This window comes from Myiozetetes cayanensis, unplaced genomic scaffold, assembly GCF_022539395.1.
Source record: "Myiozetetes cayanensis isolate MyiCay16 unplaced genomic scaffold, myiCay2020 scf27, whole genome shotgun sequence".
In the NCBI taxonomy this organism is placed as follows: Eukaryota; Metazoa; Chordata; class Aves; order Passeriformes; family Tyrannidae; genus Myiozetetes; species Myiozetetes cayanensis.
Genome location: NW_026087488.1, coordinates 4,338,227 through 4,351,913, shown reverse-complemented (window position 1 = coordinate 4,351,913; position 13,687 = coordinate 4,338,227). Strand labels below are relative to the sequence as shown.

At 63.1% G+C, this 13,687-nt stretch overlaps 2 protein-coding genes across 2 annotated transcripts in view; both read right to left on the bottom strand.

The window, feature by feature from the left end:
• The window catches only part of MYO18A (myosin XVIIIA), a 37,614-nt gene extending 25,007 nt beyond the window's left edge, over positions 1–12,607 (bottom strand). Inside the window, 2 exon segments of the mRNA XM_050321730.1 lie at positions 6,555–7,637; positions 12,531–12,607. Coding sequence (XP_050177687.1) covers positions 6,555–7,562 — 1,008 coding nt within the window. The 5' untranslated portion in view covers positions 7,563–7,637; positions 12,531–12,607.
• LOC126643407 (anti-sigma-I factor RsgI8-like) lies at positions 10–1,903 on the bottom strand. Its single transcript, XM_050321732.1, has one exon. It carries the CDS (start codon positions 911–913, stop codon positions 161–163), a length of 753 nt encoding a protein of 250 aa, XP_050177689.1. The 5' UTR covers positions 914–1,903; the 3' UTR covers positions 10–160.
• Positions 12,608–13,687: the final 1,080 nt, after the last annotated feature.

The following is a 13,687-nucleotide window of genomic DNA, read 5'->3' as shown; positions in this document are numbered from 1 at the left end:
AAATGGAGGGGAGACAAGGGCCAGCGTGATGGGGTTGCCACAGCACACACCATTGTCCCAAAAAAGTGACCCCCCACCCACACCACACACCCCAAAACCACTGCAAACCATGCAGGTGAGCTCACACCATGCTGAGCTGGGGGCACAACCCGCTGCCGGGTTAGAGCATCCCCTGCCGTGCACACACCGGTACCTTGTGCCTCTCCAGGGCGGTGGGTTTCAGAGCAGATGCCTTTGCCGGCTCCGCTTTCCCTCCCGAAGGCTGCACCAGCGGCTCTGGCTTGGCTTCAGTGCCCGGGGACAGGGACGGCTTTGCGTCCCCACCGGCCGGCTCGGGGGACTTCTCCTGCCTGTCCCCCGGCCGGAGCCGCGGCCGGTGCTCCTTGGTTTTGCCCTTTGCCATGAGGGTTTTGAGCCCTGCTGAGATCTCATCCTTGGGTTCTGGCTTGGCGGGGGCTGCCGGCACCACGGCGGGGGGAGGCGGCGGGGCCGGGGGAGCCGGGACTCCAGCACGGCCTGTCTCCTCCTTCCTGGGGGGTGGCACTGGCTCGGGAGACTTGGCATCTTGCCCTGGTTCCTTGGCACTGCCAGTGTCCTCCCCTGGCAGGACTTTGCGCACCACCTTGCGCACCACTCGGACCATTCTGCGGTGGGACAGCCCCTGGCCATCGTTCTCCTGTGCCTCGGCAGCGGGGCCCTCCAGCCCATTCACGGCCGCCCCATTCAGCACCGGCTCTGGGCTCTTCCCTTTCCCAGGAGGTGGCTCGGGGCTCTTTGCAGGCTCAGGTTTTGAGGGCTCAGATTTTGGGGGTTCAGGTTTCGGGGGCTCAGGTTTCAGGGGTGTAGATGCCACATCCTTCGGGCTCTCTGACTGCAGCCACAATGACACCGGTGTGAGTGGAGGTCCAGCCATGGACCCTCTGCTTGGGACATCACGGTGCCCAAGGCTCTGTGCCCTGCCACGGAGCACAGCTCCTGGCCAGACCCCGGCACTGAGGGACACAGCTCCCAGTCCCCTTCCCCAGCCAACCTACAGCCCCCCACCAGACCCCAGGGCAGGGAGCAGTGACAACCTACCATCCCCACACACAGGGACCCATCAACCCTCAGGTTGCCAGTGCAGGGGTAAAACTCCGTGCTCAGGGCATCACTGAGCCCACGATCCTCCACAGTGTCCCCAAGCCCTGGCATGGGGTCTGTTCCCACCAAGGGAGAGCCCCATCCCCAACACCCTGCCCATGCCCTGCGACACTTACAGGCCCGTCCTCCTTCACGGGTCTTTTCACAGCTAAAGATTTGTCCTCGTCCTTGACCTGAGGGTCAGACAAACAAGAGGAGCACGTTTCATCCCACTGTGAGGCCTCACTGCCAGAAAACCCACCAGGACCATCACTCCATGCCAGCCCCAATCTGCAGCCCATTGCAGGGGACAAGGACATGTGTCCTTCCAGGCTTCCCATCAGCCAAAAAAGCAGGAGGAAGCGCAGAGATGCGCCCCAATTATGGCAAACCCCAAAGGTGGGAGAGGTACATGCTCTGACTGCCTGGCCTGGGCCCTCTCGTCACGAGCAGTTGGTGAGTGAGTAGGTAGAGTCCCATTACTGCTCTCCCAGGGCTCTGTCCTTCTGCAAGTCACTCCCCAGGCATCACAGCACGTTTTAAGTGTCAGCAGCTAATCTCTGCAGCAGCCGCATGTGGGATGTGCCAGTTCCCTGCCGAGCGGGGCGACCAGGGGGCTCTGGGGGGTGGGTGGTCAAATCCTGTCCTGAGCCGTGCCTCTGAGTGCCAGGACTCGGCTTGACACTGCGGTGCATCCCGTGGGATTGCCATCACACAGCTCCTGGGTGGCTGGTGGCACCGGGGTGGCTCATGCCGTGTTAGGGGCTGCACCAGCCACTTGCAAAGCGGTTAGTGATGGTGTTAGTGATCGCATGCGTGGCAGTGTCGGTGACTCCGCTCCAAGCTCCCCGTTTGCTCAGCACGGCCCCCGGCACAGCAGCACGGTGAGGCCGGGAGCGCCGCTCCAAACATGGTGCCAGCGCTGGGCAAACTGAGGGAACTGGTCAGCAGCGTGACCCGAATGTGGGGCGCAGGCAAACATGCGAGAGAGACTTCCCTTCTGCTCCCAGAACGCAAACCGGGATGAGAACGCCATGGTGATGTCTCATGGAGCCGCAGCCCTGGCTGGGGAGAGAGGTAGAGGTGAGATGGGCTGGGGACAGCACATAGAAAGCCAAACCATGGCACAGTCTACAGGGATGTGTCCTTCCCCACCTGGGATCCTCAGGAATGGGGGTCTGAGCCCACCTGGCCTTGCTCAGCGTACAAACGGTGCCCACAGGAGGGGCTCCGGGGACAGGCAGGTGACCAGTCTGACACACGGCAAAACTCATTGTGCAAAAAAAGCCCCTTCAGTCAGACCTCAGGATTGTGCCCCCATTCCCCTGAGCAGGCCAGTCTGCTGTAGTAAGCAAATGCCAGGGTGAGGGAAGGGATATTTTCTACCCCAGCTCTCTGCTTGCCCTGACAGTCAGGGTTTATTCTGAGCCTGAGCCTGTGCCAGCAGCCGGGCAGCCCTGATGGGACCCACCGCCCTGGCTGGCACCCACTCTCCAACCCAAAGGGGTTGTGCCTGGGGCCATCGGGGAGCAATCCCCTTCCCAGAGCCAGGCATGGAGCGGCTGCCAAACCAACCCGCCTGTCTGGGCACACACCACCTTGTCCCTGAGGGATCCCCTGTACCCCATCCCCCTGACCACAGTGATACACCAGTGCCAGGAGTACAGGCTGAACACGGGGGTCTGGAAACAAACCTGCCTGTGGGGCCAGAGCTTCCAGACCCTCTGCTTCCATTTCCAGGCAGCCTGGCACCCCAAAGATCCCCAGAGAGCACCGGCGTTGGAGTTCCCACAACAAACAACCCCCAGCCACCAAAGCACCCCAGGGGTGGATTTGGCCTTGCAGCCCCCAATCCCTGTGCCAGGACTGTCTCCCACGTGCCCCCCTTGTGCTCCCCCAAGCTGTGCTGACCACACCAGGGGTCCCCACCTTACCAGAGGGAGCCAGGAGCGGGGTTTCCGCCGGGGCGAGCGCGGCACAGCACGGTGGGAGAGGCACTAGCGGGGCGGCAGCCGCAGCACGGGGACAGCTGGGCTGATAGGGCCACCCTAAAAATAGCCAAGGAATGCGAGGGCCCCGCCGGCGCATGCAGCAGCCGGAGGGAGAGCTGGGGGGGACACGCGGGCAGTGGGGCCTCACCACCACCACCGTCACCGCCGCCACTGCCAGAGGAAGTGATGTGGGCTCTGCCGCGGGGGGAACTGCCCAGCCTCCGTCCACTGTCCGCCCGGAGGGAGTGGGGGAAGACACCCCCGGACTGAGTGCAGCTGTGGAGCTGGAGGAGCCAGGGAGAGTTCTGTGCCACAAGGGACGGGGTTGCACACTCCTGCAGCCCAGGGTGCCATGGCAGGGTGCCCAGTGTTGGAGCAGCGTGCCTGGTGCTGTGCCAGGCGGCGCAGCCCTGACACTGCTTGCTCCTCCTTTGGTTTTCCCATGAACACAACAGCCCCCTCAAAATGCTGCTGGGGATGGAGAGCACCCCAGCACGGCACGGCAGTCCACAGTAAAGACACTTTCAAGGCAAAGCTGTCTCTGGAAGTCCAAGGTCTCCCTGGAAACAGCAGGAGCGGGGCGGCGGGCAAGGGGCCGGGGGTCGGGGGCCTCCCTGCGCGGGGGCTGCCGGGAGGAGGCCGGCGGCAGGGAGCCAGGCACACCAGCATGGAGGAGCAGCGGTGATCACTTGGGCACGGGCATGACAGGGACCCCTGCAGGTACCTGAGCAGGTCCAGGCCAGACCAACCGACAGAGATGTGCCCTGAGCCAAAAAACATTCCCAGGAGAAGCAGGGAGTCCTGGTCTGATTGGACAGCTGTGCCAATGGTAGGCTGGAAATCCCCATGCTGGGAATGCCAGCACTAGGCCACATCCCGCCTGGGCCACAGGACTGGCACCCCCTGCTGCACAAGGGGCAAGCCACAACAAACACCCTTGGCAGGGCTGGCACAGCACAGCTGAGAATGCCTGTGGTGACAATGGTGTCCCCAGGTAGTGTGGGCATGGAGCCATCACCAGGGAGGAGCCCATCTCCCACAGGTCACCTCCACCAGGATGCCCAGCCCAGCTGTTTGGTGATGAAGCATTTCTGCCTGGCCAGGATATTCCTCTCGTTCTCCTTCAGGAAGTTTGTCAGAGACACACTAGCCCATGGCTGAGCCCACGGGATACAAGTCGCCCTCCCCAAAGGACCCTTTGGGACTCCCCCTCACACTGTGGCACCCCAGCAGCACCGACACCAGAGCGAGGGCAGAAAAAGAGCCAAACCAAGAATTTCCCAAGCATGGAAAAATGGAGAAAGCGCCTTCGACACAATGAGAGTCCCACACCCTCCAGTGGGACATGGGCACCCAGCCTTGCACTCTGGGGACAGCAACCTCCAGGGACCTGGGTGCCCACAGACAGTGGGCATGCATGGTACGCAGGGTCCACCAGCATGGCTGATGGATGCCTGTGGTCCTGCTGAAGCACTGGAGTGGTCAGAGGCATTTCTGGAATATTTCTGCTGGGCCGGCGCATGCCTGGGCCCTGCCTGAGGAATTTCACTGTAAATAAATAAATACAGGCGTGGAGCTGAGCCAGCCCAGCTCCCCCACACTGGGAGCAAGGCCGGGACATGAAGGGGGTTACACCCAGTCCTTGATGACCAGCCAGCCACGCCGTGCCACCGGCTGGCCCCACACGCACCTCACAAGACCAACATCCCCTCAAGACATGGTGGGTGCTCCCCTTGCCCAGCCAGGCTCATGGGGACAAGGGTGACTCAGTACAGACCCGGCGAGGGGGTTAAACCCCCCACGGTACACAGAGAACCCGGCACCATCCCACTCCAGCCAGGGAGAGGCTTCCACAGCAACAGCCCAAAATATGTCTATAATTTCCTGTTTCAAAAAGGATCATTTTTATTTAAATTAGGACCAGAAACATTCCAGGGAGCTTAGTGGGGCCTGGGGAAGAGCCAGGCCTCCCTGTGTGCTGGCACCTTGCACGAGGGACCCCCAGCTGTACCCAGCACTCCTGCCTGGGTTCCTCAGCACTGGCAAAGGTGTGGTGCATCCCTCTGGTGCACCACGCAGGAGGAGAACAGCATCCTGCTCCAGGACATGCCCGAGCTGCAGTGGCAATCAACGATGCCCCACGACACAGTCAGTGCCAGCCCTCCAGCCAGCTCCCACTGGCTGATGCCGTCAAACCACACCATGTCCCGGCACAAGGCCGCACGCTGCAGCCTCTCCCCTGCAGCCCCAAGGGCACCGGCATCTCCTCTTCCCCTTCCCAGCCCAGCACCACGCTCCTGGCAGGAGCAAGCGCCTCGCTGGCCCCGTGTGCCAGCATCCAACGCACACCTGCCTCCACGCCAAGGCGCTGCAGCACGAGCACAGCCGTGCCCTGCCAGCACCTCGGGGTTATCCGGCCAGGGGTTATCCCTGCAGCACCGCCGGCACTGCCCGGTGACGCCTGCCGGGCTCCGGGGAGGAGCTGTCGGAAATCCATCGCTCCAGCTTGGCGCAGACTCCACCCCGCAGTGCCGGCATCTGCTCGAGGAGCACATGGAGCCCCTTGGCCACCCTCACTCCATCCTGGCCCCCATCCTGTGGGCACAGGGCCCCGCCGTGCTCAGCGTAGCCCTCCCTGGTGCGGGCAACCTGCTCTGCACCCTCCTACCCTAAGGAAGGCTTAAAAATACACTAAACGAGCCCAGTTACACGCACTAAACAACGTCACACTGTTGCACCCCCTGCCACCACAGAGGGGGCCTAGCCCTGCAGGTTGTTGGTGTTTGGGGGCCTCTGCCAGGGTGCTGGCTGGCCAGGACACTGACTAGCCCGCGGCAGGGTCAGCAGTGCCGGGCAGCAGGAGTGAGGGATGTGGGTCACCCAGCCATTAAGTTTCTATTTATACAGCAGCAGTAGCAGCAGCAGCCGCGCACGCAGGGCTGCGTTTGCCGGCAGCAGCTCCCGGCCCCTGACACACTGTGCGCCTGCCCCATTCCCCAGGGAGGATCCCAGCTGAGGGAGGCCAGCGTGGGCAATGGAGCAGGCAGTGTCCTCCCGCAAAGCAGCATTTGGAACTTCCTGGCAGTGAGGAGCAAAGCTCCCTTCCCTGCTGGACAGTGCTTCCTCAGCAAAGAGATGGGGACAGACTTGCCCCAGCAACGCACAGTGGGGCTTTCCTGCAACCCCTCTGGCAAGAGGAAGACCAAACACAACAGCACACAGAGTATTTTGCGGGGCAAAACCCACCGGTGACGATTTGTAAGACCTGATGTGGCTGCACTCCAGCCACAGCCTCCCACTCCTCTGTGCATTGCTCCTGGCCAGAGCAGCCTCGGTACCCGCTGGTTCCCACAGCCCCTGCCAACCCAAACACCCCCGCAAGGACGCTGGCACTGGCAGAACCCAGGCCCCAGCAGCGCCCACGGCAAGGACAGCGTTACTCACATCCCAGGCAGCACGGCGTGTCCCCTGGCCGCCCCGCAGCCAGCACCGGCTCAGCTCGCTCAGCTCCAGGATGGGCTGCACCTTCAGCTGCACCGTCTCCCCCGACTGCCGGATCATCTCCACGATCTCATCCCGGGATTTGTTCTCCACGTTTAGCCCGTTGATTTCCACCAGCCGGTCACCCGGCACCAACCCCAGCGCCAAGTCTTTGGTGCCGGCTCCAGGCTCGGCGAAATGCACGACGCGCCGGTACACCTGCCCGTCGGGCCCCCGGTCCAGCATGGTGGTGCGGCGCAGGGAGAAGCCGAAATCACCGGTGTTGCGCCTCTGCAGCTCCAGCTGGCGTGGAGTCGGGGGCTGGGGGGGCACCAAGGCAGGCAGCCGCAGCTCGGTGGGAAACCTCTTGCCGATGGGCTCCGGCACCCTGGTACGCAGGGAGGTGGCGGGAGGGGTGTAGGGCTGTCCAGGGGCAACCCCTTGCTTGTCAAGCGGAGTCTCCAGCATGCGCACCTCCACCTGCGGGGAGGGGGCTGCCGAGTGCTCAGAGGGGGTGGAGGTCTCCGAGGTGCTCTCGTCCCGGCTTTTCTGGGAGAAGGAGAAGCGTTTGACAATCACCTGGGAGTTCTGCTTGGCCAAGGAGCCAAACTTGGCAGCCCGCTGCAGCACCGAGCCCTTGAAGTTGCCATCGTCCACCTTGAGATCGTCACTGGAGCTGGCCGTGCTCAGGTGGCCCGAGTCCAAGATGACACTGCCCCTATTGCTATCTGAGTCGATGTCCGTGAGGTGCAGTTCGGAGCCACTGGCCACCTTGATGGGGATGGGGTTGGAGATCTCCAGGCGGGTCTTGGAGTCCCGCTTGGAGGCACGGTTGAGGTTGAAGAAGCCCCGGCGCATGCTCATCTCCTCCAGGCTCTTGAGCTCAGCAGCTGACATTCGCTCCTTCTTCTCTTTCTTTTTCTCCTTCCGGGCCCCATCCTTCTCTTTGTCTTTCTTCATCAGGTTGAACATGGTGGAAGGGGGCTTGGGGCACTCTTGCCCCCTTGGCGGCGCGCTGGGTTGGGGTGCTGGTCACGGCACAGCCGCCTGCACAGGACAGAGAGGCAAGGGTGCCATCAGACAGTGGCATGGCCAACACCCACCCACCACCCCTCAGTCCATCCCACTGGTCACCCCAGTTGCCACACCCAGCCCACGGGGTCATGTCCCAGCACTTCCACCTTCCCTGGGGACAGCAGCACCGCAGGGCTGAGACTGCCCCAGTTATTGTGATCTCACCCCAGCTGGGCACAAAGTCCCAGGGATGAAACAAGAGTGGCCCTGCACCTACAGGGATGCCCCAAAAGAAGTCCAAAAGCCTGGCACCCCTGTGCATCCCCCTGCCAGCGCCAGGGTTGGCTGCAGGTAAGACCCCTGGCATCTCCCGCAGCTCAGGAGCCGTTTCAGAGTAGCACTGGTGAGCAGCAAGGAACACGTCCTGGTTCCTTTTCCTGCCAGCACGGATACTCCCCAGGGTAAAACTCCCCATCCCAGCCAGTCGCAGCACCACCAGCATCCCGCCTGCTGCTCAAAAGCCCCTTGTTGAGGAAACAGAGGCTTCTCTGCTGCTTGTCCTGGCCCCGGCCACCGCAAACCGCGAGGGAGAGCCGCGGGTAGGGAAGGAGCCGGAAACACGGCCCGGAGCGAAGGTTGCTCTAATAAACAGGAACCTGTAAAATCACATCCCTCCCAACACTGATAAGTGTCTAATTTTAGCCACGGCGACGTAGAAACTTGTGACGCCGACGGCGACCTCCAGGAACAGTCGCTCTTTCATTCGGGCATCCCGCGCAGGGCGGGGGGAGCACCCAGCCAGTGGGAAAACCGTGGTTGGGCAGAAAACCCAGCTCCTTCCTGGAAAACCCCACGTGCACACAGTGCCTGGGAGCACCCACAGCCTCGCCCCACACGGGGTGCTATGGGACCCGTCTGCCCCTGGGGTAACTGGTAGCCTCTCCCTCCCCCAGCCTCCATCGAGTGCTTGGGCTGTGGATAAACAATTCCAAAGTGGAGCAAGCGGCTGGCAGCACCCGCGGGATGGGCTGACAGCTATATATAACGGGGCAGGAAGCCGCACAGGAACTTAACCTCAGCACAAAGGACAACAGGAAAACTCCCTGCGTTTGAAGCATCTGCTTTAGAGCTCTCTGACGGGCGTGGGGGTGAAGTTTGGGTGGTCACAGGGATAGGTAGCACTGCCCATGGTGGCAGTCCAGGCTCTGCAGGCATCCTGGGGTGCGTGGATGTGCTGTGCCGTGCCAAGTTGCACCTTGGCTCCAGCACAGCATCAGTACTGCATCACCATCACTGCCTGGACCATCTCCCTGCAAGGGCATGTGGTCCCCATTGACCTTGAACGCACCCAGTGGGACACTGAGGAACTCAGTTTCCCCTTGGCAAAGCCACACAAGGATGGCAGGAAACTGCCTGAATCCTCCTGCTCCTCAGGGTTGGGGCAGGAGTTCACGTGCCCAAGAGAGGCCTGGCCACAGGGCAGGTGAGGACAGAGCTCTGCAAGCCACGGCATAGTGCTGGCCCCGGGCGTGCGATGCTGCCGAGGCAGTGAGGGGAAGCAGCCAGAGGAACAAAGTCGGGTACGTAGCTCTGAGGCTCCTGGTCATGTCCAGAGCAACTGCCACAGCTCTGCCCACACCACCCAGCCCTGGGGCTCTGATTGCTCTGCCCTCCCTGCAGCACCTGGGGCTTTACCCAGACACAGAACAGGACCTGACCAGGGCAAGACCACAAAATTCATAAAAACAACCTAGTTCCTTTCTCCTCTCCCAGAACCGCCGGTTGTAAGGTGACCACTGACCCGAGTCAGGGGACAGCACAGCTCCTTCTCATGACCCACAGCAGGTGCTGTTGAAAAGGGCTCTGTAGCTCTGCCGTCACAGGGGCTGCTCCCCATCAGCTCCTCCATGGCTTTGCCAGGGCCTCAGGGCAGACAATGGCAGGGAGGGAACCACCTGCGCCTGTCCCTGTCCCCCACCATGACACATGCTACTGGTACCACAGCTGCCTGGGCATCCCTGAAGCTGTAGAAAGGGTTGTACCCCCAGGAGCACCCTGAGCTCACCCCATGGCAGGGAGGGGGCTGTTTGGACCCTTCCCAGGGATCCCCTGGGAGCAGAGCTGCTCACCAGGCAGGTGCTGCTTGGAGCTGAGGCACCAGGAGACAGGCGGCCAGCGCGCTCTTTGTCCTCGGCGGTTTCTCTCACACGCTGCCTCCCAGCCTTTGTAAGCTCAACAAAAAGGGGGAACAGCCTTCCCAGCCGCATCGCTAATCAGGCAGCACCGGCAGCTGCTGGCACAGCCACGTGTGCCCCACACTGGGCCACAATGGGCAGGAGCAGGGCAGGGGGGACAGGAACCGTGGCATCCCCCCTGCACGGGTGTCCCCAGTCCACGTGTAATGCCCTTGTGGTTTGCCCCCTTTCCCCAAGGAGGTTCCCACCCTGGGGATGCCGGATGGGTGCAGCCTCATGCCGTGAGCTGGAGGCGGCTGCTGAGCGTCTCCTCGCTCCTGATTCAGACCCAACACACCTTCCCTGACTCAGCCCGGGCTCGCTCCGGGACTCCCCATGGCCAGGTGTGTTTGGGGCAGCGTGTATGAGCCATGACAGGGGAGGGAGAGGTGCCCGCCGGCGCCGGCTGTGCTCTGGGATCGCACGCGAGGATGCTGCTGTGACACCCAGGCTGGCAAGGGATTCTGGATGTCACCTTGGAAGGGCCAAGAGGCACAAAAGGAGACGCAGCTCGAGGTTCCCCAACCCAGTAGCCCTCCCTGAGCCTCCCATGCAGAAGCTGGGGGGACACACCTTCCCCCTTGTCCCCCCACCATGACCACGAGCCCCCACGTCCCTGCCAGGGTGCCGGGGAGTTCCAGGCAGGGAGGAAGGCGTTCACTGAAACTCCGGGCCCCTCCTTCCCTCCCCGAGACGCAATCTCGTCCGACACGCTCCCGCGCAGGGACCTGCACTGCAAGTTTCACAGTCGCCTGCCCTCCCCGCTCTGCTCCCCGACGCAGTGCTGGCTGTAGGGCCCTGCTCACCCACCGCTTCAGCACAGGAGCTGGTGGCCATCAGCTCCTTGGGCACACCGCTTTGGGGTGCCCCACATCCTGGCTGTGCCCGGCTGGGCAGGGACAAAGCTGTGCCAGGGAGCAGGAGCTGCTGGCAGCAATGCCAAGCAGCCAGGCCAGCTCCCACACAGAGGAAAGGGGGGCTGATCAGCGTGACAGCTCCTTGCCGGACACAAGTTTTCCACAGAACAAGGAAATTTAGGGAGTTTCCAAATCCTTCTGCACTGCCTGCCCTTAAGGACAACACTGAGATGTATCAGGAGGAAAACAATACCAGATATACCTGAGTCACAGCTGGGATGTGCCACCAGGCTGTCACCAAAGCAGGATATTGGGCCCTCCTGCCACAGGAACCCCATGTCCAACAGCAAAGGGGACCCAGACTGGCTGTGAGGTGTCACCATGGACCAGGAGGATGCACAGGGTGTGTGTGGGGGGTTCAACCACCTGCCTCTCCCCAAAGCTGGGCACTGACACAGCTAAAAAGGCCTTACAGGACAAAGGTGGTGGGGCGGGATCCCAGCTGCGCTGCCAGGTGGGAGACAGTTCAAGGAGCAGCTGGGGGTTAGGTGGGTTAGCTGTCCCCACACCACCCTGCACAGGCCTCCCCCACCACCTGTTTCTGGCCCCAGATTCACAGCCTGACATCCTGCACAGCCCAGCCCACACCAAAGGTGAAGGGCTGAGCCCTGACTCGTCAGCGGGCAAAGTCCAGGGCTGGTGCAAGCGCTGTGGGAATGTTTGACTCCCAAGAGGGACTGGGAGGTGGGTGGGGATCCCCCAGTGCTGGGGTGCCAGGGCCAGCCTTGGGGTGCAGGAACACACTGCCCTGTGCCCGCACTTTCCTGTAATTGACCTAACTTTAGCTTTGGCACTGGCTGACCAGACAATTTGCATCTCACAGGCTGGCTGGAAACCACACAATTTAGGGATGCGCGTCCTAGCCCTCGCCCAACGCTCCATGTATTCCTCTCTGGGAAAATTAACAGGCGCCGGGGTGACCACAGCCCTATGAGCCCCCAGAGTCCCCAGCACAGCAGCCTGCTGAGAGGCCACCCACTCCTGTCACGCCAAAAAGGTGCTCAGGTGCCAGTGCCACTGGCCCCAGCAGCGATGTGGTTAACAGTGAGCTGCGCTAATGGCTTTGGATACAATTCCCTGGTGGTGCCGGAACGGCCCTGGCCAGCGGGTTCTGCCTGGAAGCAGGACTGGCCCTGGGGAGCCTTATGGTGGGTGCTGGGATAGCCAACATGGGCCTCCCAGCATGAGGCACCTGACATGGGGAATCCTGCAGGGACAGGCTGGTTGTACTCACGGAGGGTCCCTGCCCACCCTAGAGGGGCACAGCTGCCCCCACAGCACCCACAGCTGGGTGCACACACCTCCAGCACCCCGAGCACGGGTGGGACACACACAGGTGCTGCAAAACAATGAGGGGGTGGGGCACGGGGACACAGGGGGACACAACACACAAAACACACCCCGCAGCGCAGAGGGGGCACGCACAAGGTGACACGCACATGCAGACACGCACACGCGTGACTCCGGGGGCTGCACGCCCACGGGCGCTGCACGACAAGTGCGGGCCATGCGCACACCCGGACCCCGCAACCGGAGAGTGGCACCGGGGGGCCCGCACACACCCACCCACCCACCCACAGCGGTTCTGCATGCGCCGCGGAGGCGCGGGCACGAGCACGGTGCACGGCTCGGCTCGGCCCGGCCCGCCGGGGGGGGCGATGCAGGCGCGGCCCGCCCCGCGCCGGGAGGTGCGTGCCGGTGCCCCGGCCGCGGTGCTGCTCCTCGGTCCCCGCTCCCCGGTTCCCGGTGCCGGCGGGATGGCGGGGGTTACTCACCCGGCGGCGGCGGCGGAGCGGGGCCCGGTGCTGGCGGCGGCGGTGCCGGGCCCCGGCGGCGGCAGCGCGGGGCGGGGCGGGGCGGGGCGGCCCCGCACCGGGGCGGGCACTGCCGGCTGTGCGCGCGCCGCCCGCCGCGCCGGGCGCGGCTCCGGTCGGCTCGGAACGGCGGCCCTGCCCACCCGCCGACCTGCGGGCGCTCAGCCCCGGTGCGCCACGCACCCCCTCCCGGCGGTATAACCACCGCACGGGCCGGAGCCCGCAGCCCGGTGCGCGCCCGGGACCCGTGCAAGCCCCGCGCCGCACACCCGTAACCTGCCCACGGAGCGGGGTGACCCCGCAACCCCCTCCCCGCACACGCACAGCCCGTGTGCACCGGTGCACACGCGGTGTGTGCACACCCCGGTGTGACACGGTGACACGCCGGCCGCCCGCACACCCTGCACACACTCACGCACCGGTCCTCGCCGTGCAACACACACACACACACGTGTGTGGGAAACACTCGAGCTGGGAAACACACACACGTCGTGTGCTCACACTGGCGCAAGCACAGCCCCGAGCATCGCACTGGTGCACACGAACGAACTGCTGGGATTCCCCTTAGTGGAAGGATCCCATCAGGAGCAACACCAGCATAGGGAAGGTTTTGGGATGCTGAGTGGAACAGGGTGGATGATGTCCAGTGGTCGGAGCATCGGGAATACGAAGCTGGACATGCAGAGTTGCCTGCAGAGCTGTTTTGCAGCTGGTGCTTCTCCCCCTGCACCTGTCCCCAGGGAGGGCTGTCAGCCTGCAGGGACTGACTGTCAGGGCAGTGCCCGGCTGTGAGGAGACAGCCCGTGGTTAATAATGAGCATTTCCCAGCACACCCAGCAGCAAAAGCCGCACAGCCTTTGTTACACCCTTTCCACTGGTGTCCAGCTTTCAGACATCACGCCAGAGTTGGTCACATACAGTGAGAATCCTGGGACAGATGGTTTCAGGACAAGCCCCACCATCTCTGTGCTGGGTCAACCTTCCTTTGTCACCAGGTGTGGGGGCAACTGGGCCCGGCACTTCACAGGACATGGGTGGCTTGGGGAACAGGATCCCAGGGAGAGGCAACCATGACCTCTTTCCAAAAGTGTTTTTCGGGGAGAGCTTCATCTCTGCTG